The sequence below is a fragment of the Tachyglossus aculeatus genome, chromosome X1, assembly GCF_015852505.1.
Source record: "Tachyglossus aculeatus isolate mTacAcu1 chromosome X1, mTacAcu1.pri, whole genome shotgun sequence".
NCBI lineage: Eukaryota > Metazoa > Chordata > Mammalia > Monotremata > Tachyglossidae > Tachyglossus > Tachyglossus aculeatus.
In genome coordinates, this window is record NC_052101.1 from 16,580,192 (window position 1) to 16,606,851 (window position 26,660).

The window sequence follows — 26,660 nt, forward strand, 5'->3', positions numbered from 1 at the left end:
AAGAGAGAACAAGGTGACAGAGAGCTCTGAAGCCAATAGTGAGGAGTTTTTGCTTGATACGGAGATTGATAGACAACCACTGGAGATTTTTGAGGATGGGGGTGACATGCCCTGAAAGTTTCTGTAGAAAGATAATCCGGGCAGCAGTGTGAAATGTAAACTGAAGTGGGGAGAGACAGGAGATTGGGATATCAGAAAGGTTGCTGATACAGTGTTCCAGTCGGTTAGGATGAATGATTGTACTAACGTGGTAGTGCTTTGGATAATAATAATAATGGTATTTGTTAAGTGCTTACTATGTGCAAAGCACTGTTCTAAGCACTGGGGGGCTACAAGGTGATCAGGTTGTCCCACATGGTGCTCACAGTCTTAATCCCCATTTTTCAGATGAGGTAACTGAGGCACAGAGAAGTTAAGTGACTTACCCAAAGTCTCACAGCTGATATGTGGCAGAGCCAGGATTAGAACCCACTACTTCTGACCCCCAAGCCCGGGCTCTTTCCACTGAGCCATGCTGCATCTCTGATGGATGGAGAGGAAAGAGTGGTACCTGCTCAGTACCTGTTCTCCCTCATACAAAAACTGAGCCCCATGTGGGACCTGCTTATCTTGTATCTAGTATAGTTTTTGACACATAGGAATTGCTTTTGAAATACCGCAATTATACTTATGTAGATATATATATATATATATATATATATGTGTGTGTGTGTGTGTGTGTGTGTGTGTATACATTTTACATACATATATGTCCTTTGTTTTTGAATGTGAGGCAATTGATGGTAAGATCGTTTGTATGCGTGTGACTGAAAAAATTGATGTGTGACTGAGACATGGCTTATATAAGCACAGATCTTTATAATATAATGTTGGCATTTGTTAAGCGCTTACTATGTGCCAAGCACTGTTCTAAGCACTGGGGTAGGTACAAGGTAATCAGGTTGTCCCACGTGGGGCTCACAGTCTTCATCCCCATTTTACAGATGAGGTAACTGAGGCACAGAGAAGTGAAGTGACTTGTCCAAAGTCACACAGCTGACAAGTGGCAGAGCCAGAATTAGAACCCATGACCTCTGGCTCCCAAGTCTGTGCTCTTTCCACTGAACCACGCTGCTTCTCAACCATAAACTCCCTACTCCATAATAGCAGGGTTGGCCTTTCTTTGGAGTGATCTGTGTTACGGTCCTTGAGATCCAAGCTCTGGAGGGGAGATCCTGGTTCTCTTCCACAGTCCCACAGTGACAATACTGGCTGACATTACTGCTTTACGCAGTCAGTCAGTAAATAGTATTTTATTGAGCACCGGTTGTTTGTAGAGCACTATTGTAAGAGCTTTGGAGAGTACAAAAGAAGGAGACAGTGTCCCTACCCTTGATGAGATTATAATCTAATCGAAAAGAAAAGGAGATATAGCCTATCTATAATACTGGTATTAATTAATGGTTACTCTCTATCAAAACCAATATGCTAAACAATTTGAGTAGACACAAAATAATGAGCTAGGACATGGTCCCCACCCTAAATGAGGCTCACATCTAAAATGTAGTAAGAGGAGATATTTGATCTCCATGTCACAGATGAGGAAAGTGAGGCCCAGAGAGCTTAAGTGACTTGTCCAAGGTCATCCAGCAGGCCAGTGGCTGAATTGGGAGTGGATTTCTGAGTCGTATGCTCTTTCCCCAGACTTGAACCCAGAAAGAGCTTAGAAAAATGATAAATAAAGAAATGGATAAAGAAAAGAAGCAGTGAATGGATTGATACATAACTGCTCAGAGTGTGGTTGGAGTGGTGGAGCTAGAGGTAATTTTCCCTGCTTGGTCCCAAAATTCAGTGAGAAAAAGAGACTACACTTGGTCATGAGCGATGAAAGCAAAAGCCTTTCTGACTTTTACTGACTTAGCCTCTGTCTCCCTAGTCTGCTCTGTGGAGCCAGATGGTGGTGAGCTCCCCTCTCTCCCACCCTCGAGCCTTTGGCCACAGTAACCCCGGTGAGCATAGACGCAAGATTCAAGGGGGCCTGCTTTGGCCCCAAATGCCACTCACCCCTCTGACGCTGCATTTGTTGAGTTTCTGAAGTACCGAGAGGTAAAACTTGAAGAAGAAGCTGAGAGTCAGCGTGCGCCGGAACTCCACCATCCCACCTCGCGCATCGGGAGCCAAGCGGAACTCCTCCTCCAGTCCAGCACACACGTCTGCCAGCAGCGACTCATCCCAAAATCTGCCAAGGGAAAGAGGAGGGAAAACCAGAGAGAGGCGCAAGGGAGGGACAGTAGTCAGGGGTCCCAGTCCACGGGCAGCCCAGGAAAGTGGGAAAATGACAGATGGGACGGCAGTGAGCCCCGCCAACCCGTTAACGGAGGGCTCTTTTTTACCCACCCACTCCATTACAGGATGGCCATTTTGGTTTCTCTCACCTTCCCGTCTGCTTTCTGCTGGTCTCCAGGGCCTGAAGGGTTTTATCTCCCAGTCCGCCAAAGCTCATCTCCAGCTTCTCTACCTGAGTGGTATCCTGCTTAAACAGGACCCTCATTCCACAGGTCACCTTGGCGAAGTCTTCATCATGGCGGGAGATTTGCTTGAAGGCTGAGAAGTATTCATTCTAGAACAAACAACAAACTGACTTCCAACACCAGGGGGCAGGGAGGATTCCTTGGTGAAGCAATAAACATCAGGGCAGTACATTGTGTGACTTTGGGCCCCTCACTTTTCCTCTCTGTTTGCGAGACTGGGATAAATACTGATCTGCCCACTTCCTCCATGGCAGTCTGCCCAGGTCAAGCAGTGTCATTGCTTCTCAGTTCTCTATCCCATTCAAATGAAGGGGAAATAATGACAGTTTCAGCAAACTGGAGATTTAACCCAGAGAATTGCTCTGCCTGATCATGACCCACAGAGGAATAACTCCTCAAAGATGGTATGAGTTCTGGATCAAAGACTGGCATTAAGGTGAAGAACAAGCAATACTTTAGCTTAGTGTCAGGACAACTAGGGCTCCAATCTTGGGTTTAAATGCCCAGTGGGGCTTGAGCAACCTGGTCCTGTAGATTCGTGTCCTCACCTCTTGACTGTAGGGGATCTCAATGGAGAGCAGTATCTCCTGTGGGCTGAGGATTGTCCTTCTGAAGCCAGTAAAGAACGTGTGATCCATCCGGACGGTTCTTCTCTTTCCTGGGCAGCAAGAACACACCTCAGGTGGGAGTGACAGAATCTGTCAGCTCGGCATCTAACCCCAGACCACAATGTGTGGTGTCTAATCATTTGATGCCCAGGAAAATTTGAAGTAAAAAAAGCAACCAGCCTGGCCGGGGAAGACCTCTTAGAAAGAACTGGACCATGATCCTCCATCCAAGGATCTTGAAGCATAAGATTCGGTGGCAGGTTTATTACCCTCAGGTGTGAATTTAACATTGTGCCACCCAGAAATATTAAATTCTCTCTCATCCCCAGCCCCCTCCATTTCTGGGAAAAGCATGCTGCCAGACCACCACAGCCCCTGAAGGAATCCTACCAACAGCAAGAATTTCCAAATCCTTCCGGGACCGAAGGGCCTGACACTGAAAAGTACTCACTCAGGTCCTTTGGATTAGTCACAGGAAGGGCTTTCATTGATTTAATTCTCCTCCTTCTATTTATGCTCTGGGTCAGGCCTGTAACCCCAGTGGGGAAATCCATCCTGGCTGACCCTCCTCTGGAGAGGGGCTGACAGGACCCAGGCTGCACCCTGAGATATGCCACTGGCAAGTATGGCCTTGGGTGTCTCAATTCGCCCCAACATCAGAGGGACAGACAGACCAAGATCCCTCTCCACTCTGTACCCCGAGAAACAGTCAGGCCTTCAGCCCAGTGGCGAGGTGACGTGACTCACCTTTGGACACCAGCGTCAGTTTGGCTCCGGTCGCCATGAACACGGGGTTGAGGTCTGAATTCGGACTGGCAACGATGATGTTTCCCCCGATGGACTAGGAATGTGGGAGTACAGTATGGAATCAGGGCTTGTCCCTGAGGAATCGGGGTGGGGGCTGGTTGAAGAGCTCAGGGCCATGGGGCCAGTCCACACAGGGAGCCCTGGGGACCCATACTCCAGCTATCTGACCCCCAACAAAGAGAGGGCAGCAGCTGCAGAGACACCGAGACCGGATGATGTACAGAGTGAACACGGAATACTCCGGGACGGGAGTTGGTCGTAGGGCTGTAACAAAGCGGTTCTGATTTCCATGCATTAGCCCACTACCATGCTCTGGAGCACTAGGCTAATTACTCACTGCGACAGATTTGACCTGCTTCCCGGAAAACCAGCGCATCTGCTCCAGAATGCCCTGAAACACCTCTGTCTTGTGGGCAGGGAGTGCGGCCACGGCCGCTGCCAGTGTCTCCTCCATGGAGCTCAGGGTGCAGGAGGCCCCAAAGGAGATGCCTGGGAACAAAGACAGTGCCCGCTCCTGAGCCTCTAGTGTCTCCCATCACTTCTTTCACCTGCATCAGGGAGAGCCGGGGCAGGGAAGAGGTTCTGGAAAACTCTCTGGCCTTGGAATGTTCAAGTCTAAACCTGCTCTGGATGATGTCAGAGAAAGGTGGGGGTGCCTTTCCAGGCAGTGGTTGGGACAGGGAGCTTTTGGGAAGCTCACAAGTCCAGAACTGAGGCCCAAGCATTCACAGGCACTTCTAGAGAAGCAGCGTGGCTCAGTGGAAAGAGCCCGGGCTTTGGAGTCAGAGGTTATGGGTTCAAATCTTGGCTCCACCACTTAGCTGTGTGACTTTGGGCAAGTCACTTAACTTCTCTGGGCCTAAGTTACCTCATCTGTAAAATGGGGATGAAGACTGTGAGCCCCCCATGGGACAACCTGATCACCTTGTTAACCTCCCCAGCACTTAGAACAGTGCTTTGCACATAGTAAGTGCTTAATAAATGCTATCATCATCATTATTATTATTATTAGAGGTCCAGACTCTGGTGAGAGGCAGGTTAACGCAACTCTCCCCTTCTAGGACACTGGGGCTGGGGTGATCACAAAGTCTAGAGAGTGACCCTGACTTGCTCCCTTTGCTCATCCCCCCTCCCAGCCCCACAGCACTTATGCACATATCTGTAATTTATTGATTTCTATTAATGTCTGTCTCCCTTCCTCTAGACTGTAAGCTTGTTGTGGGCAGGGAATATGTCTGTTGTTGTTTTGTACTCTCCCAAGTGCTGAGTACAGTGCTCTGCACACAGAAAGTGCTCAATAAATATGATTGAATGAATGAATGTCATCCAGATGTGCAAGCTTATGGTCTTGCTCCCATTGCACAGATGGGAAGACTGAGTCTAGGGGAGTTGCCAAAGTTGAGGCCTCTTCCCGGGGCACAGCTTGGGGTTCTCTCTCACCCTCTGTTCTGTGCTCCACGGCATTCAGCTCAGGGATCCAGGCTGGACAAATAATGACAGGGAATACTTTGTTGCCAAACTTCATCTCAACCCCTGGAAGGGAAGGAAGCACAAGCCCCGTTGGCCCCAGTCACCCCACTGGTCTCCTGGCTGCCGAGGACCCGCGGTGATCCAGGTCCACGACAGGCCACAGAGCTCATCCCGGACTCTGTACCAGGGCCCAGTGGATCTCAACCCTCCTTCCTAGCAGGCCCTCGGGCAAGAGCAACGACCACCCAGTGGCTGGGCTCCAAGTCAAGCCTGGCACCTTTCCTGAGATACAGGTTGACGCCAGTGGACCGTGCCTGGACAGACAAACCTGGGTAAATACGCAGAATGTTTACAACTTCTTACTGGCAAATCTGTCAGATCCAGCATGCAGAAGGAACATGAACTTTGGTAGCTAGCCTCCCCATCTCCTCTTTTAAGCAACACAGGCCTCCTGAAGACACCTGCACATTTGGCTTCCCACCCAATGGTTTGTGATAGAAGTGGCTAGAAAAGGAGAAAGTCGTTTGAAGGTGCTGTGGGGCTGTGGAACTGGCAGAATCAGGGTGACTGGGTTTGGGTCCTGATCCAGGAAGACACAGGTGCAAATTTACGGCTCTATGGATAAAGATTTTTCTTACCCACTCTGGTGTTCCCCACCACCAGCTTCGCATCCGGATGCTGAGCTTTGAGGTCCAGCAGCTCCTCCAAGGTGGCTGCCTGGATCCATGTCACGCGCTCTCCCTGGAAACGAAGCTGCCTCCGAGGGGCGTCTTTGAGCAGCTGGAATGGATTTCACCTTATATTTCACTGCATTTGGGACCAGCCTTTGGCCAGCTTAGAAATCCCTGATCTTCCAGATGGACCAATTCATCCTATCTCTTGGTTTTCCCAGGTATCCCCAGGACTCTGGGACATCTCCACTCAGCACCCATCAAGCTTTCACAGGAGGCAGGCCAGGTTATGAATCTGAACAAGCCCAGAAAGTGTTTGGGTCATCAGGTAAGGGTCAGACAGGATGGGATTTCAAAAGGGGTGGATATGTAGATAGGAGGTGCCCAGGGTGAAGAAAAAGGATTAAGCAGGAAGAGGGGGCTTTAGATAGAGAGCTGTTCCTCCCCCTGGCCTGGAATGCCCTCCCTCCACACATCCACCAAGTTAGCTCTCTCCCTCCCTTCAAAGCCCTACTGAGAGCTCGCCTCCTCCAAAAGGCCCTCCCAGACTGAGCCCCCTTTTTCCTCTCCTCCTCCCCATCCCCCCTGCCCTACCTCCTTCCTTGCCTCAGAGCACCTGTATATATGTTTGTACAGATTTATTACTCTATTTTACTTGTACATATTTACTATTCTTTTTATTTTGTTAATGATGTGCATTTAGCTTTAATTCTAATTCTCTAATTCTAATTAATTTAATTCTCCCCCTTCCAGACTGTGAGCCCGCTGTTGGGTAGGGACCGTCCCTATATGTTTCCAGCTTGTACTTGCCAAGTGCTTAGTACAGTGCTCTGCACACAGTAAGCGCTCAATAAATATGACTGAAGGACTGACTGACTGAATGAATGAATGAATTCTATTTGTTATGACTTGACACCTGTCCACATGTTTTTTTTTTTTTGTTATCTGTCTCCCCCTTCTAGACTTTGAGCCTGTTGTTGGGTAGGGACCATCTCTATATGTTGCCAACTTGTACTTCCCATACACTTAGTCCAATGCTCTGCACACACTTATCGCTCAATAAATACGATTGAATGAATGAATGAATCCAAAAGGTTTAGGTTTGATGACAGTTGAGATGGAATTGAAGTGGTGGATTTGGAGATGGAAGCCCACTTTAAGGAAGATTTTGCCCCCCCCCCAAGTGTGGCCAGTGTGTATAGGGGGGCCAGAGCAGAGGAGGGGTCAAGAGGACAGGGAACAGAGAAGTTGGGTGGGACAAAGGTTAAGAAGTGTCAGAAGTTATTGGTGGCCCTAGATCAGCTTGAGGTGGAGTTGAGACTTCCAAGCTGAGAAGGCTGACAGACGGCTGGAAATGCAGGCATGGCAGAGCAGGTGATACCAGGATATAGAACTGACTCTTCAGAGCTCAAAAGACTCTGGCTGCACATCAGCCCTGGGCAAAGAGCGGGGCTGGCAAGTGATCCTGGCTACACATTGGCCCAGGGCAGGGAACTGGGCTAGGAAGTGGTCCGGACTTCACGTTGGCCCCGGGCAGGGAGTGGGTGAGGGAAGGAGTTTCTACAAGTACAAGTCTCCCTGGACTGAGCTCCTGCTGTTGTAACCACAGTCTTCATCCACCCGAGTTCCATAGGCTCATTCCTGTCCCTCTGAAGATTCCCTACCAGCAGCTCCGGTGGGAAGATGGGCTCCTGAGTGGGATCTAAGGGCAGGAATTCTTCAGAATTGAACAAGGATGGCGAGAGTGTGATCTGCCAGAGCAAAGGGATCACTGGAGTTAGTGTCCTGTGGTCCAACTGCCAGTTTGAAATCAAGAACAGTACATTTCCTGCTAAAGATCCACTCTCCTCCCCCACCCCAAAGAAAACCCTGCCCCTACTTAATAATAATAATAATGATGGCATTTGTTAAGTGCTTACTAGGTGCAAAGCACTGTTCTAAGCACTGGGAGGGATACAAGGTGATCAGGTTGTCCCACGGGGGGCTCACAGTCTTAATCCCCATTTTACAGATGAGGTAGTGAGGCTCAGAGAAGTTAAGTGACTTGCCCAAGGTCACACTGCAGACATGTGGCGGAGCAGGGATTCAAACCCATGACCTCTGACTCCAAAGCTCATGCTCTTTCCACTGAGCCAAGCTACTTAAGCCAGGCCTGGGGAAAGAATGTGAGGCAGAGCTGGGAAATGATTTAGGAGCCAGTGTCTGACTATTCCCAGCCCGGGCTTACATTTTCTATTAATATTTATTATTACATGAAGCAACAGGAAGCTACCCTGCAGATTCTGCAATTTTCTTCTCTCCTGGCCCCATCTGGCAGCTGGCACAGCTGTACCCTGCCAACGCAGATTGCAGGGGAACCACAAAGACTCTTGGCAAAGTGTGGAAGGGAGGATCTGGGTCAGCCTACCGTACTCTTTTCCTCTTTGTTCAGGCAGCAGTTTGAGTCCTTCTCCTTTCCCCCGAAACATCCTGTGTCCTAAAGAGATAAACATCCAAATGGGGAAATGGCTATTTGCTCTGAGATTTCTGCCCTGCTAAAGGGCCTCATTTGACCCCTACTTTTGGTCTAGAGCAACTGGGAATAAAGGAGAAGAAACCCCCATCTCCCCTGCCCCACTCCCCAGCCTACCTCCTTTCCCAGCCAATCTATGCACCCACTGGGTTTGGCCTGGTTAAATACTCCTAGACCAGGGCAGCCACTGATTCTTTGTCATGTCTTTTCCCTTCAGGAAAGATTTCCCTCCCGAGAAGCCAGTCCTTCTCCCCCCAAAACCTCCTTCCCTCAACTCCGCCCAAGGCCTTTGCTCCTTTCCTTGCCTTTTGGGGGCACGTAGAGCCAACAGAGTAAGTCCCATCAGGGATAATGTAAATGGTTAATGGTAGGGCAGCAGGATAGGAAGTGTTCCCTCTGCACTCTGCTATTCCTTCTAAATGCCCCTGACCCAGGACACCTTGGTACATGTCCCAGGGAATTTGGAAAACTCACCAACAAAAGTATTACTAATTACAGGTGTATTTACTTGCTACCCAGAACCTTGACCTTTATCTGAAGGTCAAGAAGTCTCACCTCTACTTTGCTGAGCTGCTGCTGTTTCTTATAGGGGACACTTACCTTAGCAAAGGTCCTGAGGCCCTCCAGGATGGGTCTGTATCCTGTGCAGCGGCACAGGTTCCCTGGTGGCCGGGAAAAAGGCAGATGTTAGCGGAGATGCCAGAGAAGTTAGAGCAGTAATACAGAGATAGCCCCAGTGCCCTGCCTAGAGTAGGTGGGAGTTTGGACTCTGGATTTTCACGATTCTATCTCCCACTCCAAATCCTGCTTTCTCCCAAGTACTCACTCCGCCTCCACTGTTGGGAGTTATTGGATGGCCCAGACCCCGGAAAACTCACTCAGAGTGTCATGGGGCTGCCTGGAGGCCAGATCCCAGTTACCTTGGAAAGAATTCTCAATCTCCTCCATGGAGGGTTTAGGGTTGTTCCGGAGCAGCGTGTACATGCCCATGACGATGCCTGGGGTGCAGAACCCGCACTGGGAGCCATGGCTTTTGGAAATCCTCTCCTAAAGGGGAAAGTCAAGCAAATATCAGAAATAACCAAGGTCCCAATTCCCAGAATCCCCCAGAACTATCCTTCCATCCAGAGTGACTTTTCAGCAATCCCTGTTGGTGGGGTGGCAGTTCTGAAACAGAACATAGAATTAGCTTGTGGAAAAAGAAAGGGGACTTCAAAAACTGTAGTCAGCTTGGCACATCTTTTTTTATTTTTTTCTGGAGAGCTGTTTCAGAGAAAGACTTCCATCATACTTTGGGATTTGGGAAATATTAGAATAATCCACTATGGGTTAGTGGAAAAGGGGTGATGGAACTCTGCTGTCCAAAGCATACCTCTATGCTGAGATCAGAGCAGCCTGTTCTGAGTGTCCACTGTCCCACAACAGAATAATTTGGAAGGAAGGCTCAGATTGGAACCATTTCCATATTCTTCCATAGCCTCTGTCAAAGGGAGGGGATCTCTGCTTCCTTGAAAAAGGGAAGGTGTTTCCCCTCATTTTCAAGACAGAAACTCAGTGTTAAAGACACTAATTCTTTAATTCATCTGCATGTTTCAAAGCAAGATATGAAACCTAATTAAAGCTCAGCCTGCAGGGAGTGTATGAGGAGCCTCCTTTTCTGGTAAAGAAGCTGAGCTATGAAGAGGTGAAGAAACATTTCTGGGTTCACTGGTCAATCAGTGTCTGTGCCTGGATTAAACCTCAGACAAAGCCTCCCCCTAAATCTGCAGTTTGCTACAGCATCAGAAAGGAAGTTTCCCAGAAAACTGGGATAGTGTCTTCCTTGACTTCCCATGGCAGGATGGACTACAGGGTGGCTGAGGAAAGAGGCTTTCCTGAACACATGGGCAGCAATGGCTCCAGAGCAATGCCAGGGGCTGCCAAAAGCACATCCAGCCACAAAGCAACGTGATGGCTTCCATGGGCCCCACTGATTGATACTACTGGTCACTGCAAGGCAACACTTGCACACATGGAAAATTATCTCATCTTAAAATAATTATATTTTAATTAAAAGGGGACGTGGAAGGAGATGCAGACAGGCAGACAGACAGGCAAAGGGTTTGTTTGTGGTGGGTAGAGAGGATCGAGGGGACAGGCAGGAGGGGAGTTTCTAGGGCAGAATTGCTGGGATTTGGGCCTGGCTTTGTGAAGGAGGAAAAAGCCAGGGGGTCCAGGGTGAGACAGTTCCCCGTGCAGGTTCCCACCCTAAGAGCTTTGTATCTCCCCATTTGGTTTTTCAGACCCAAGTCTCAGCCCAACTCACCTGCACGGGATGCATTTTAGTCTTGGTGCTCCCGATCCCTTCCACGGTCGTCACGGCGACATGGTGCAGGGCGCAGATGGGGGCCAGGCAAGCATTGGCAGTGAAGTGGCTGGACGCCAGGCTAAGGGAGGTTTGTTGCCCTTGATTTTTCAATCACCCATATTGGCCAGAGAGAGGAGGCCACCACAGATTGAAAGCTGATCACCAACACTGGTCAGAGCGAGGAGGCCACCACGGATTTGAATGACACCATTAGAGTTCCCCAACCCGCTCACCACAATTCCCCATCGTCTACATCACAATTTGCTGATCGTCCTCACCACGGTTCCCTGATCTTGTCATGACCCTTGGACAATGCAGAAGGCCCCAGTTTATCCCATCTCACTCCTAGCCTGTGATACAGAATGTGAGAGCCTCACAGTCCTCGACTTCACTGAAGGGAGCAAGAAAGGAAGGAAGGGAAATTTCCTGCCTGGCCTCTGTTACTTGGGACCGATCCTGCCCTCTTCGTCAACAGCATTTGTTGAGCACTTACTAAGTGCTAGATAATGGACCGAGTGCTTGAGAGAGTACAACAGTAGCAAGATACATGTTCTCTGCAGAATGGCGTTGTGGATACAGCATGGTCCTAGGAGTCAGAAGGTCATGGGTTCTAATCTCAGATCTGGCACTTGTTTGCTGTGTGACCTTGGGCACGTCACTTCACTTCTCTGTGACTCAGTTACCTCATCTGTAAAATGGGGATTGAGACTGTGAGCCCCACATGGTCCAGGAACTGTGACCAACCCAATTTGCGTGTTTCCATCCCAGTGCTTAGTACAGGACTAGGCACATAGTAAGCATGTAACAGATACAATTATTGTTATTCTTCTCTGCCCTCAAGCTTGCAATGCACTGTGTCTGAGCTCCTCACTGTCCCTTATGGGTCCCTCCTTGCTTGACTTCTACCCTGACTCCATTTCTGCCCTCATCCCCATGGGAAGAGAAACATGAGAATCAAAAGGTAAGAAGGAATCTCCAGCCCCCTTTCCAGTCCCTTGCAGAGGGTGTTGATATAACCAGCTTCACCAACCCCCATCCAGGATCCATGTTTGCTCAGGAGCAAGAGAACTGTTAATATTTGTACACACACAGACACACAGACACACACACACACACACACACACACACACTCCTGTTATGTAGAAGTTGCGCTTGAAACTACCGCCGACAAAGGATACACAACTTTTTGCTTTAGCCGGTCAAACCTGGACAGCATCACGGTGCAGGCCCCGCAGACTCCTGTTCCACAGCCCAGTTTGGTCCCATTCAAACCCACTGGGAAACACAGTTAAGGAGAGGAGACTCGAGGCTAGAGGAGGGAGATTCCTTTGGTGAGAGCTTTCTGTCCAGCTACAGTGCTATGTCTGTACAAAAACTTCCTCCTTCCCTGGAATTGGATGGTAGAGTTCACACCGGGTCTCTGCTGGGGTTTACTCTGAAGGAATGAGGTTCTGATCTGCTTTCCTCCCCTCCAGACCCTGGAGGTGCTAGTTAGACTGGAGAATGGCAGGATGGCAGGCCCCCACCAAGGCCCAGTCTGGGCCAAGACCCAAGCTTAGGGAAAAATCCTTCTAAACCCACCCTGCATTTGTTCAAATACTCTGAATCACAGTACCCCGCCATCCCACTCAAAACCCCTCTCCCCTGCCCTGACAACTTTCCTCTCCTTCAGCCTGTGCGGATACGCTTTCTGCGAAGGTAAACCAACAGTGTTGTTTCAGGGTCTGCATTCTTCTCCACCACCTGAGACGACAGAAGGAAAAGGGGTAAAGGGGTCACACACATATACCCGTATCTGCTTTAGCGGGAGCCCTCTCCTGACTGAGATGGCCTGGGCCTAGGCCTATCCCTTCAAATGAAGGAGGTTGCTGTGAGGAGGGGAAGGGCTGCTGATTGGGAGCAGCCTTATGTAACTTGGGGTTTTCAGGAGCTAAGCTTGGACCGGAGACCTCTAGTCTGCCCAAATGACTGGGATAGCTGGATGAATGGATCCTGGCATGGATTAATTATCTTCTTTTAAATTGGTTACTGCTCTGGGCTTTGTGTTCCTCCCTCACTGTTTTCCCCAGCTTTATTTTTAAAACTGTCACCCTCTTTTTTAATTTTTAGTGCCAGCTCACTGGTCCCCCTCCTGGACAAATTCCAGCTGCCCAGCAGTATCCCCCAGCTCCTAATCTATCAAAACCCTTCTCTCTTCCCCGTGATTTCACTGGAATCAGCAGCGTTTCAGAGAAGGCTGCCGTGGAAATCTCGGATTTAAGTTTCCTGTCTGGAAACCTGCATTTGATCCCATAATTTCCCTGACAGCTTTCTCTACATCACTGACAATACCGTGAACCATGGCCATGGATGCCTATCTATTCATTCAGCTACCTTTACACCTTTCAAGAAACTTGCCATGAAGCCCTCCAGGATGGCAGAAACACGGCTGTGTTTAAGGACTGAATCTTCCACTACCAACACCTGTTTCTGCTTATCTTGCAGTCACCCGGTAGAGTGCTTTTGGGGCAAGAAGCTGCTGAAAAGAACGCTCTTGCTCTCTGGACGCTTTCTTACCCCAGTTCCTCCTTTCTCTTCAGCAGTCCGAGGGCTGCTGTTAGAGGATGCGGTTACTGTGCAATATCCCTGAAAACTACCTCAGTGAACCCCTCTGCCACCATCATTTCACCCATGTCAGCCTGCTTTGCCTGCAGAGGTCATCCCCGTAGTCTGGCACCAGGCTCACGCATACAAAACCTGCCCCCGGGGTTAGCTGTTTCCACAGGTTGCCCACTGGATCCCCCTGCCCTGCTGCTGGATTTCTGCCTACGATTTTCAGCTTAGCGACCTAGTCAGTTGTTTCAGTTAAAAATTAAGTTGTGAGGGGTTGAGTTCTGAGTCCCCTTCTATTCTCCATCTACAGCCATCCGTTTCTATTCTCCATCTACACCCACTCCCTTGGAGAAGTCATTTACTCTCATGGCTTCAACTACCTCCTCCATGCTGATGATTTCCAAATCTACATTTCCAGCCCTGATCTCTCTCCCTCTCTGCAGTCTTGCATTTCCTCCTGCCTTCAACACATCTCTACTTGCAGTGAGGGCCTAGTGGATAAAGCATGATCCTCGGAATCAGAGGGACCTGAGTTCTAATCCCAGTTAAGCTACTTGTCTGCTATGTGACCTTGGGCAAGTCACTTCACTTATCGGTGCCTTCGTTTTGTCATCTGTAAAATGGGGAATAAGACTGTGAGCCCCATGGGGGACAGGGACTATGTCCAACCCCATTTGCTTGTATCCATCCCAGCGCTTACTAGGGCTTGTCTTGTCTCATGCTGTCAAATTGTTTCTGACTAATAATAATAATAATAATGGCATTTATTAAGCACTTACTAAGTGGAAAGCACTGTTCCAAGTGCTGGTGAGTTTACAGGATGATCAGGTTGTCCCACGTGGGGCTCACAGTCTTAATCCTCATTTTACAGGTGAGGGAACTGAGGTGAGGCCCAGAGAAGTTAAGTGACTTGCCTAAAGTCACACAGCTGACAGTTGGCAGAGCTGGGATTTGAACCCCTGACCTCTGACTCCAAAGCCTGTGCTCTTTCCACTGAGCTATGCTGCTTCTCTAGCGACAGCATGGACATATCTCTCCCAGAACTCCCCACCTCCATCTGCAGTTGTTTTGGTAGTGTATCCATAGAGTTCTCTTGGTAAAAATACAGAAGTGGTTTACCATTGCCTCCTTCCATACAATAAACTGAGTTCCCACCCTCAACTTTCTTCCATGCTACTGCTGCCCAGAACAGGTGAGTTTTGACTTGTGGCAGATTGCCTTCTACTCGCTAGCCATTGCCCAAGCTAGGGATGTAATGGGTATGCCTCTGCTTGACTTTCCCTCCTGTAGTCGAGACTGGTTGAGTTCTCCAGGTGCGACTCTGAGAGGGGACTAAGAGCTTAGGAAAGCACAATACAGCAGAATTAAGAGATGCATTCCCTGCCCATAACATTAGCTCTTTCCTCTTCTTAGTCAATTTGTTCCTTCTCCAGTTCCAGCGTCATGTCCTTCCTCTTTTTGGTGCAGGTGGTGCCCTGTTTGGTCGCCCTGACTGAGCTGTCCTTGCAGAGCTGTGCCCAAATGGCTTCTTTTTCTTGTGATTTTCCTCCTTCCACATTGGTGATAAAAACCTCAGTGTTCAAATGAACAAATGGATTACAAAGAACATTTAGGACCAAGCTTCAGTGAAATGATGACATTGACAAAGAAATTTCTAGTGCATGACTTTGAATAGAAAAATTCAGGATATAGACCCAAAAATCAGCTGGGACTGCACCCGATATTTAAAAGAGGAAAATGAAGCCCGCATAGAATGCCAGTGTTGTCTACTGGCAAAAGAAGCAATCTCAGAATCTTCAGATCAGGGCTGAGCCAATCTTTCTTTTTGATGATTTTAAAAATGTGAAAGAAGGTGGGAGTCCTTGGGAGAAATATGTCCATGAACAGACAACCTCAGTGTTATCCTGGGCTCCTGGGTATAGGAAATTGTTTTGGGATTAAAGATTTTTGTGGGAAAATGCAGACTGTCAATCAATCATATTTATTGAGCACCTACTATGTGCAGAACATTATACTAAGCACTTGGTATAACAATACAACAAGAGTACAACAATATAACAGAAACATTCACTGCCCACAACATGTTAAAGTCTAGCGGGAGAGACAGGCATTAATATAAATAAATAAATTGCATCTATATACATAAGTGCTGTGGCATCCCCTACCTTCTTGCCATTCACAAAGAAAACCAGCTCGTCCGCTGCCATCCTCACAGACTCCATTCCAAAGCTCTAGGAAACTCTTTCTTGAGGGTCATGGGCGATTAATAACACGAGCATGTGATACTCGAGTCAAAATGAAACTATACCATCCAGTTGGATTCAAGTAATCAACTGAATGAAGAGTTGGCAATCATTCCAACAGATTGTGAAATCTTAAGTAAAATCTAGTAGGTCCATCCAGTAAACCCATATCAAAAGAGCTTGTAACCAAAAAATGAGGTATCCTCCACTATCAGGAATATTGGTTTTCACATTCTCTTCATTCTACTAAAAAATACTGCTATTTATTTCTCTTTCTTTGGCCCCTTATCTCTCATTCATTCATTCATTCAGTTGTATTTATTGAGCGCTTACTGTGTGCAGAACACAGTACTAAGCCCTTGGGAGAGTACAAGGCAACAATAAAACACATTCCCTGCCTGAAACAGACATTAATATAAATAAATAAATTACAGATAACTTCTCTGTGCCTCAGTTACCTCATCTGTAAAATGGGGATTAAGACTGTGAGCCTCACGTCGGACAACCTGATTACCTTAAGCAGTGTGGCTCAGTGGAAGGAGCCCGGGCTTGGGAGTCAGAGGTCATGGGTTCTAATCCTCGTTCCAGTACTTGTCAGCTGTGTGACTTTGGGCAACTCAACTTCTTTGGGCCTCATTTGTAAAATGAGGATTAAGACTGTGAGCCCCAGGTGGGACAACTTGATCACCTTGTAGTTGTACTTGTACAACTTGTACTTCCCAAGCGCTTAGTACAGTGCTCTGCACACAGTAAGCGCTCAATAAATACAATTGATTGATTGATTGTATCCTCCCCAGCACTTAGAACAGTGCTCTGCACATAGTAAGCGCTTAACAAAAGCCATCATCATCATTATTATTATTACCCTAGTGCTTAGAACAGTGCTCTGCACATAGTAAGTGCTTAACAAATGCCATCGTTATTATCATTATTATTACCCCAGCACTTAGAACAGTGCTCAGCACATAGTAAGTGCTTAACAAATACCATCATTATTATTATTATTACAGATATGTACATACATGCTGTGGGGCTGGGCTGGGGGATGAATAAGGGGAGCAAGTCAGGATAATGCAGAAGGGAGTGGGGAAAAAAGGGAAGGGACGCTTAGTCAGGGAAGGCATCTTGGAGGAGTTCCACCTTCAATAAGGATTTACACAACAATAATAATGATAGTGTTTGTTAAGCATTTACTATGTGCCAAGCACTGTTCTAAGTGCTGGTTGTTCCACATGAGGCTCACAGTCTTAATCCCTATTTTACAGACAAGGGAACTGAGACACAGAGAAGTTAAGTGACTTGCCCAAAATCACACAGCTGACAAATGGTAAAGCCGGGATTAGAACCCTTGAACTCTGACTCCCAAGCCCATACTCTTTCCACTGAGCCACGCTGCTTCTCATGGTGGGAGAGTAATTGTCTGTTGGATAATTGTCTCTCCTCATCCCCTGCCCTCTGGCCTAATTTTTTGACTGCCAGAACCCACCGTAAGTGCTTGTTTCACTTCCATTCCTGATTCCTGCTCCCTTCTCAAAGGCACCTGGAAGGCAGGTCACTTTCTAAATCATAGGAAGCCTCACAGAAGGATTTGTGTAATTCAGGGATCAGGCAAGAACCTTGAATGTCCAGCCCAGATAAGCACCTTGTTGATCAAGAGTCTCAGTTGGGAGTCTGAATCCTTATTCTGTAACTCCATCGTGGCTTGTCTGTAGCAAGCGAACTTCAAAAGACCAGGTTTGTTTAGTGCTAATAGTCACGCCATTCATCAAGCTTTTACACGAGGTGGAAAGTACTGCATTGCATTGAGTCCTGGGAGAGACAGAGACCAAAGCTCAGATGAGGTCAAAAGTTAATTCATTTAATCGTATTTATTGAGCGCTTACTGTGTGCAGAGCACTGGACTAAGCACTTGGGAAGTACAAGTTGGCAACATATAGAGATGGTCCCTACCCAACAACAGGCTCACAGTCTAGAAAGGGGAGACAGACAACCAAACAAAACATGTGGACAGGTGTCAAGTGATCAGAACAAATAGAATTAAAGCTAAATGCACGTCATTAACAAAATAAATAGAATAGTAAATATGTACAAGTAAAATAGAGTAATAAATCTGTACAAAGATATATACAGATGCCGGGGAAGGGAAGGAGGTAGGGTGGGGGTGACGGGGAGGAGGGGAGGAAAAAGGGGGCTCAGTCTGGGATGATGGCATTTATTAAGCACTTACTATGTGCAAAGCACTGTTCTAAGTGCTGGGGAGGTTACAAGGTGATCAGGTTGTCCGACAGGGGGCTCACAGTCTTAATCCCCATTTTACAGATAAGGCAACTGAGGCACAGAGAACTTAAGTGGCTTGCCCAAAGTCACATAGCTGACAATTGGCAGAGCCAGGATTTGAACTCATAACCTCTGACTCCAAAGCCTGTGTTCTTTCCACTGAGCCACACTGCGAGTTCAGTTTCCTGAGCAGTTTCAACAGGGACAACTCTGAAACATCCTGACCACTGTGTGTCCAGGCAGGATCACCAATCCTTGGCTGTTGGATGAGGTCAGTTTACTTCCCCAGAAGTTTGACTTGCTGCAGCACAGCTCTGCTGGCCGGGCCATGACACCTGAACCACTACTACTAATAATAATAGTTATAATGTTTGTTAAGCACTTACTTCAAGCCAGGGACACATAAGTGCTGGGGTTGATACAAGCAAATCGGGTTAGGCACAGTACCTGTTCAAGATGGGCTCACAGTCTCAATTCCCATTTTATAGATGAGGTAACTGAGGGCCAGAGAACTGAAGTGACTTGCCCAAAGTCACACAGCAGACAAGTGGTGGAGCCCAAATTAGAACCCATGACCTTCTGACTCCCGAGTCCATGCTCTATTTACTACATATGAGAAGCAGCATGGCTCAGTGGAAAGAGCGTGGGCTTGGAAGTCATGGGTTCTAATCCTGACTCTGCCATTTATCAGCTGTGTGACTTTGGGCAAGTCACTTAACTTCTCTATGCCTCAGTTCCCTCACCTGGAAAATGGGGATTAAGACTGCGAGCCCCATGTGGGACAACCTGGTTATCTTGTATCTCCCCTAGTGCTTAGAACAGTGCTCGGCACATAGTAAGCGCTTAATAAATACCAAAATTATTATTATTATCACACCATGCTGCTGCTTCTAGGCTGGAATGGAGGGCAGGGGCCCTGGGTGTTTGCACTGGTGAAAGAGACCGGTGACTTGTTCTCTCTGTGGCCGAGCCCCCTGATGTTCCATGGAACTGCATTGCTGGAGTGGAATTGGAGGTTCCACAAACAAATAACGCCATTCCCATTTCAAATGAAGTCCTTCAAGATGACCAGACGATGGATCTCCTTATCTCAGTGCCTCTCCCATTTTCTAAATGATTTAAACTCCATAGTCCAGGGCTGGGACTATGGGTAGTGATGCTGAGAAAGAGAAAGGTGAAAATTTCCAAGACCCCATTCCTCTGCTGTTCCTCCACATCTTGCAGAGGGCTTTCTGTCCCCCTCCCAGGAGACATGACAAGACAGACAGAACCTTCAAGGAGCCAAGAAGGCTGCCCCTTCGGTTTTTCTTCCTGCCCCTCTTCCCTGCCTGGGCCTGCTACAGGCTGTGTGGTGAGCATAGACCAGCACATGATCATGGCAGTGGTGACCCAGACAGGGGGATTGTGGTTCTTGGGCTGGTGGCAGCAGCAGCTTTCCACATCTAGCAGGAGCACAGAGGATCAACTAATCAGTCAATCAATCGATCATATTTATTGAGTACTTTGGGTGGAGCACTGTACTAAGCTCTTGGAAGAGGTAATAATAATAATGATAGCATTTATTAAGCACTTACTATGTGCAAAGCACTTTTCAAAGTGCCTGGGCGGTTACAAGGTAATCAGAATGTCCCACAGGAGGCTCATAATCTTCATCCTCATTTTCCAGATGAGGGAACTGAGGCACAGAGAAGTTAACTGACCTGCCCAAAGTCACACAGCTGACAATTGGTGGAGCCGGGATTTGAACCCATGGCCTCTGACTCCAAAGCCCGTGCTCTTTCTACTGAGCCATGCTGCTTCTACAATACAACAGAGCTGTTGGATGTGTTCCCTGTCCACAGTGAATTCAGAACCTAGAGGGGTACAATAGGAAAGGATACTGATCTTGATTTTTCAGAAACGTTCTCTGTCTCTCTCAGTCTCTTTGTCCCAATATGATCTAACTATTATATCTAACTATAAGTGCTTAGTACAGTGCTCTGTACACAGTAAGTGCTCAATAAATATGATGGAATGAACTATTACCTGGGAATGGAGGGGATTTTATTAAAGCATCAGCAAATGTATCTCTCTCTAATTTTCTTTGTCTCTCCTTCCTTCTGCTGGTCTCTGCCTCTCTCTGTCTCTGGTTCTTTCTGAGTCACAGATTAATCAGCCTACACACTTCATTTTTTTTTCTTTCTCTAGACTGTAAGTTCATTTTGGGTAGGGAACATGCCTAGCGCATCGCTGTATTGTACTCTCCCAAGCACTTAGTACAGTGCTCTGCACACAGTTAGTGCTCAATAAAGATCACCAATTGATTGATTGATTGATTGCGCTGGTCTTCTGGCACTCTTCCACATATGGTTGCACCCCTGATGGTGAAGGTAATCTTCAGATGCATTGTCAATTTAATGTCCCAGTACAAATTTCCCAAGTACTTGGTGGTGAGTCTGAGTTCATGGAATCAAACATTTGCCTTTGAGCTCAGCTGAACACCCCAAATAGAAGTTTACTTTCAGGAAAAGTATATAAATGAGAGTTCAAAAAAATCTTCAGTTTGTTGGGACACATCTAATGGAAGACAGATGAAAAAAATGTTGTTTTATTTTGGATTCTTGGAAGTTCAATGTTTTATGGGCAAGGCTCCTAAGATACAGTGCACTTAGTTGCATACTTATCTTCTTGGTTATATTTCTGGATCTTGGACAATGTGAGTGTCTGGTATTCATTTTTCATTGAAAGTGTAAATTTAGTGGATTATTGGTTGAAGCTCATATTTGCTAGTAATTATAGAGGGCTTTGGGAATCAACCACATGGCTGGAGTGGCCCCACAATAGACCCCAAGAGGAACACCCCTTCTGTCAACATCACTGCCCTGCTGACGTTTGTTCACCGTCCCAGATGTGCAGGCCCACATCTCTACCTTGGACACAAAGATGGCTTTCTAGTTGAGGCAGTTCCGAGGCAGAGAAATGTGGAATTCTGTGGGAATATTGCCAGAAACAGGGATCTTGTAGATGTAACTAACTAGGCCTAACTAACCCCTGGGCCCTGGTGGGGGCTCTGGGGATGTTTTTGAACATGGTTCAAGTTGCAAAGCTCCTGCAAAGCTACCAATACCATTTGTGTGGATGAGTGCTGGGTTTTTAGTCAGGCTTGTGCCTCTTTGCTTTCCTCTGACTGGAAGCTCCTTGAGGGTAGGGAATGTGTCTACCAACTGTTTTGTAGTGTACTCTTCCAAGTGCTTAGTACAGTGCTCTGCACAGTGTAAGTGCTCATTAAATAAGATTGGTTGGTTTGCTTGGAAGTGCAGAAACTCTAGATTGTCTCCATGGGATTCGACTCTCTGGACCATAAATTCATTGTGGGCAGGAGTGTGTCCGTTATATTTTATTCACATTGTTTCAGTCAGACTGCTTTGATGTGGATAGGCAGCCTGCATCATTGGTTAAAAGAAATCAGCCTCACATGACTTCTTACCGCAGAGGAATTATGATTGCAATTATTAGTGATAACTTGAATAGTAGAAACCTGGCATTAATAATATTAATGGTATTTAAGTGCTTTCCATGTGCCAAGCACTGTACTAAGTGCTGAGGTAGAAGATAATGGAGTCCCACATGGACTCAAATGTATCCAGCCACAGAAACATACCAGATAACGACTTGACAACTGCCTAGGAGGTTAATATTCTTTCAAATTTATTTGCATTTCCTACAGTGATGGAAAAAAAGTCTTTATGGAATGAAAAATGCCATTTTAAAGTGTTCCAATATTTATAGGTCTAAGAAAAGTATATGTCTGATATTGACATAATATGTTGAGTGATTTTAATAGGTTGTCAAATATAATAGATAGAAAATACTAAGCAGATACCCTGAACACTAGTGAACTTAAAAGCAGATGTATGCTGTTTACTATGAACCCCCTATGGTTTGTGAAGAGGCTTCTTGGTTGAACGTTTCATTTAATTTCTGTCAGACATTTACAGGAAGCCTGGCACACCTTCTTGATGTTTTCGTCATCACACCCAGGGTTTTTGGCTAAATCCGGGCAGTTGTTATATTCATCCTCGTACATGCAGGGATTGGCTAGAAAAGAATGAGAAGTGGGTAAAACACAGCTCCCTGTGCAACAGAATCCCAATCCAAATCTTCACGATTTGGTCATAATGGCAGCATTCATTGGTTTTTCAAAACCCAGAGCTGGGAGGGATCTCAAAGATTGACATGACCAAACTCCTCCAAGTGCCAAGTTCAGTGTTCTCATCTGTTCCATGGGTTTAATAACAGTGTGTGCTGAATAAACACCATTGATTAATTGATTGATACCTGATAGGGACATTGCGAGGACAGATGAAATCCCTCATGTTGAAGCACTTCGGAAAATGAAAGCACTATATTACATAGATTCAAAAAAATGAAAAGAGAAAATTGCTGCTCTCAAGGAATCAGTCATTTATATTTATTGAGTGCTTATTGTACACAGAGCACTGTATTTAGTTGTTGGGGGAATACAATATAACAGAGCTAGTAGACATGTTCCCTACCCACAATGAGCTTAGTTCTAATGGATTTATAGAATGCTAGAGTGTAAACTCCTCTGATAGACTGTAAACTTTGTGAGGACAGGGGTTGTGCCTGCTTAGTGTATTTTATTCTGTGTAGTGGGCAGGGAACATATCTACCAACTCTATCGTAGTGTACTCTTCAGCACATAGTTCCATGCTCTGGGCACAGTAAGTACTCAATAGATACCATTGATTGATCATTCATTCAATCGTATTTATTGAGCACTTGCTGTGTACAGAGCACTGTACTAAGCACTTGACCGATTCCACACTCTTTGTATAGTGCTCTACACATGCTGTAAGCATTCAGAATTGATTGGTCCCTGAAAGTTACCCATTTTCTTACTGAGAAGGTCTTATTCTATCATGAAAGACAATAATGTTCAGGATGAAATTGTGTTTAGAAGTCCCTGTCTTTTTTTCTTTTTCAAAGGATTCCTTTCTTCTGTTTTTGGCTCTTCCCATAGTTTTGTCAACTTGCGGGGTGGCCAGTTGAACCCTCAGTTATTTTTCTGCCTCAGATGGGCATTTCCAGTAGTTGAAGAACTTGGCAGACAGCTGATTTTCCTGTTCCCACTCAAACTCCCAATGAGTTATCCCAGTCAGTACAGAAGGGTTGAAAGGGAAAGATTACAAAGGAGTAGGGGGAAAAACCATGCAAGTGTTTAATGATATTTTTGGACCATTTTGCTCTCTAGATCAAGACAGCAGCAGTTCACCCAAGAGAAAAACAGCTCACCCAGGTTGGAAGTACTTACTGCACAATCCCCTGTCGCAGTGATCAGGACAATCAGCACATGGCTTTCCAATCTTATAAGGGGTCACAAGAGTGTCTTTAAAGTTTCCTCTGAAAGTTAGAATTACAGAAATTATTTCTCTGTTCAACCAGGCAGAGATAGTCCTAAAATAGAAGCAGAACTCCTCCCCTTTGGCTTTGGGATCCATCTTCTCCTCCACTTTTTGATTCAGACCTTTAGTTTCACCATCAAACAACAGCCACTAACCACCCATGTAAGCTTGGCACTGTTGCTAGGAGCCATATAAGCTTGTTGGATCATAGACTGCCCAAGCTACAGGCACTTACTAATTCTGATCTCCTCTTCTGATTTCAGTTAGAGGTTAGATTAATACTTTCTAAGCCATTTTAAGAATCATAGAGATTAGAATATCTGGAGGAGTCCTAGTGGGATTATTCAGGGCCTCCTCTTTAGGCAGGACCCCTCCCACCTTGTATTTAAAACACCCCAGGCAGAGGGGCTCTATCCTTATTTTGAAATACCCTCCGAAGAGATTGCCCAACTCATTCTATGGCAATAATCCTTTTGATATATATATCTCAGTGGGACTGGGTTTTCTCTTCCTTTCTCCTCAGTTGAAAAGAGTAGGGCAGCCAGAGTAGGGAGAGGAATTTGATTGAGGGGATTACATATGATAATAATAATAATAATAACAGTGGCATTTGTTAAGCGCTTACTATATGCCAGGTACTGTACTAAGTGCTGGGATGGATACTGGCAAATTGGGTTGCACACACTTCCTGTCCCACATGGGGCTCACGATCTTAATCCCCATTTAATAGATGAGGTAACTGAGGCACACTAAAGTGGAATGACTTGCCCAAGGTCACCAAGTGGTGGATCGGGATTAGAATCCAGGTCCTTTTGACTTCCAGACCTGCTCTTTATCCACTGACCATATGACATGGTTTAACTGGACTCCCTTGGACTTTTGTCTCAGTACTTTAGAATTGAGATTATCTGGGCTAATCTGCTTGGCTCATCTGCCACCAACCCTCAGAGGCTCTTGTTCACTTTAAATGTCAGGCCACCTGTACACCTCCAGATTAGAGCACACTCAATTCATGCTCAGGTTAGGGACCACAAGGGCATGTGAGGTTCGAGTGTGAGGCCGGTCTTGGGGTGGAGTGATGAATAGGTGGGACTTTGAGGGCACAAACTGGTAAAGGAGAAAGCAGAGAAAAAGGGGGAAAAGAGATGGAGAAAATGGAAAAGAGGGGAGATGGAGGGAAAGATGAAAATAAGGGAGGGATAGAGAAAGAGAGGAGGAGGTAGGGAGAAAAAAGGAGGGACTGAAGTAAGGAGAGAAAAGGAAACATAAAAAGGAGGGAAGGGAGTGGAAGATGAGGGCAATTGCCCTCCTTGTCACTGCACTGCCTCCTCTTCCTCCTCCACTTCCTCCCCTTCTCCCTTTATAGCCTCCATTTCCACCTCCTCTTCCTTCCCGTCCCCAGTTGCTGCCACTGTTACCCGTGGTTTCTTCTACCGTTAACAAGACTCCATGGCTCGGCTAAAGTCTCCCCTTAGCCCTAGAGTTGGAGAGCCACGAGAACTGACTCATCACAACCACTGGCACAGCCTGTAGTATCTTTTGGAGAGAAGGCAGTGGGTGGAGCTCACAGGTAACTGGGGTGGCTGATTCAACCCTGCATCACTGAGCAAGTTCCTGGTCCAGAGCTGCCATTATCATCAGCCAAGCAGCAGTTCCTTCAACATCACCCTAGGATGCCAGTGCTGCCACTGCCAGGAGGACTTTGATCCCACAGTACCTCCCCTCCAGCTCCCCAAATCTCAAGCATGCATGGAGGAAAGGGGAAAGTACACAAGAGTGGCATGGTGTTCTGATACCATGCTCTTTAGCAAAAAAAAAAGAAAAAAAAGTTTGATTAAGTCTTCAGCATGTCTAATCTGAAGCAGTAAAGAGCCTTGACTTTTCTTCCTTTGATAATAATAATAATAATAGCATTTATTAAGCACTTACTATGTGCAAAGCACTGTTCTAAGCACTGGGGAGGTTATAAGTTGATCAGGTTGTCCCATGGGGGGCTCACAGTCTTAATCCCCATTTTACAGATGAGGGAACTGAGGCCCAGAGAAGTTAAGTGACTTGCCCAAAGTCACACAGCTGACAATTGGCGGAGCCGCGATTTGAACTCACGACCTCTGACTCCAAAGCCCGCACTCTTTCCACTGAGCCATGCTGCTTCTATAATGGTGTTCGATTGGAAATATTCCCCCTAAATTCAACATCCCATCTTCCCTCTGTACTCACGGAGGGCAGTAATGACAAACGTAGTAGTACTGGAGTTCCTGGTAGGGACAGTGAACTACTGCACAACCCAGCTGATGAGAAGTGGCCCAAACAAGCTGTTGGCAACAAAAGAGGGAAAACCGCTTATCATGGAGGCACAGAAATAACAAGAGGTGATATCATGACAGTCTGGGTTACCCTCTTGGGAAAGTGATTTTTTTCTTTGAATGACATTTGTTAAGCACTTAAATATATGCCCGGCACTGCTGGATTTAGTGATCTGCCTGGGAACAGGGAAGGAAACAGGGAGGGAATGAATTGATTTGGGTCCTTGCAAGAAGTCATTCTGAATCAAGTTCCTCACTTCTCTGTGATTCATCAGTCAACTGCATTTATTAAGCACTTACTGTATACATAGAACTGTACTAATGTACAATATACAACATAACAGAGTTAGCAGACACATTCCCTGCCCTCAGTGAGCTCACAGTCCGGGGGGGAGATGTGTATGAGAATGGAATTGGGAAGGTATTTCAAGTCATGGATGTTTCTGAAACCGGTGGTGGTTCTGGAAAATAAATATTGGCAGTATGATAAGCTCTTAATATACATACTATGAACCTGGATAATCAGCCATTTCGGAATGGCCCAGTCATGACCATCATCATCATCACCACAATCATTATCAGCAGTTTTTATTTTCTGAGGGCCTAAAGGTTGCAGATCACTGTACTGACTCTTTGGGAACAAATAATGGAAGTGGAAGATGATAATGATGGTATTTGTTAAGCACTTAGTAATTGCCAGGCCCTGTACTAAGCATTGGAAGATGCCATCCTTGTCCACAGAGAGTTTATAATATAATGAAACGCTGGAAGATGCCATCCTTGTCCACAAAGAGTTTATAATATAATGACAGGGTTACAGTCGAGTGATAAAAGGACTACCTTGGGACACCTAAGATTATGGTATCTTGATGGACTCTTCTAAAACTCAGTGGGCCTAAAATATTGCCCCAG

At 46.4% G+C, this 26,660-nt stretch overlaps 2 protein-coding genes across 2 annotated transcripts in view; both read right to left on the bottom strand.

The window, feature by feature from the left end:
- Positions 1–15,739, bottom strand: part of LOC119950071 (xanthine dehydrogenase/oxidase-like) — a 46,626-nt gene extending 30,887 nt beyond the window's left edge. The window contains exons 1-15 of the mRNA XM_038772015.1: positions 15,683–15,739; positions 12,611–12,668; positions 12,104–12,200; positions 10,884–10,992; positions 9,499–9,625; positions 9,179–9,240; positions 8,474–8,542; positions 7,731–7,817; positions 6,034–6,175; positions 5,366–5,458; positions 4,263–4,414; positions 3,866–3,959; positions 3,059–3,168; positions 2,415–2,599; positions 2,044–2,218 (exon numbers count right to left, since the gene is read on the bottom strand). Coding sequence (XP_038627943.1) covers positions 2,044–2,218; positions 2,415–2,599; positions 3,059–3,168; positions 3,866–3,959; positions 4,263–4,414; positions 5,366–5,458; positions 6,034–6,175; positions 7,731–7,817; positions 8,474–8,542; positions 9,179–9,240; positions 9,499–9,625; positions 10,884–10,992; positions 12,104–12,200; positions 12,611–12,668; positions 15,683–15,739 — 1,617 coding nt within the window. The remainder of the gene's footprint in view (positions 1–2,043; positions 2,219–2,414; positions 2,600–3,058; positions 3,169–3,865; positions 3,960–4,262; positions 4,415–5,365; positions 5,459–6,033; positions 6,176–7,730; positions 7,818–8,473; positions 8,543–9,178; positions 9,241–9,498; positions 9,626–10,883; positions 10,993–12,103; positions 12,201–12,610; positions 12,669–15,682) is intronic.
- Positions 15,740–21,986: 6,247 nt separating this feature from the next.
- The window catches only part of LOC119949827 (ancylostoma secreted protein-like), a 42,234-nt gene continuing 37,560 nt past the window's right edge, over positions 21,987–26,660 (bottom strand). The window contains 3 exon segments of the mRNA XM_038771666.1: positions 21,987–22,114; positions 23,352–23,440; positions 25,663–25,757. Coding sequence (XP_038627594.1) covers positions 21,987–22,114; positions 23,352–23,440; positions 25,663–25,757 — 312 coding nt within the window.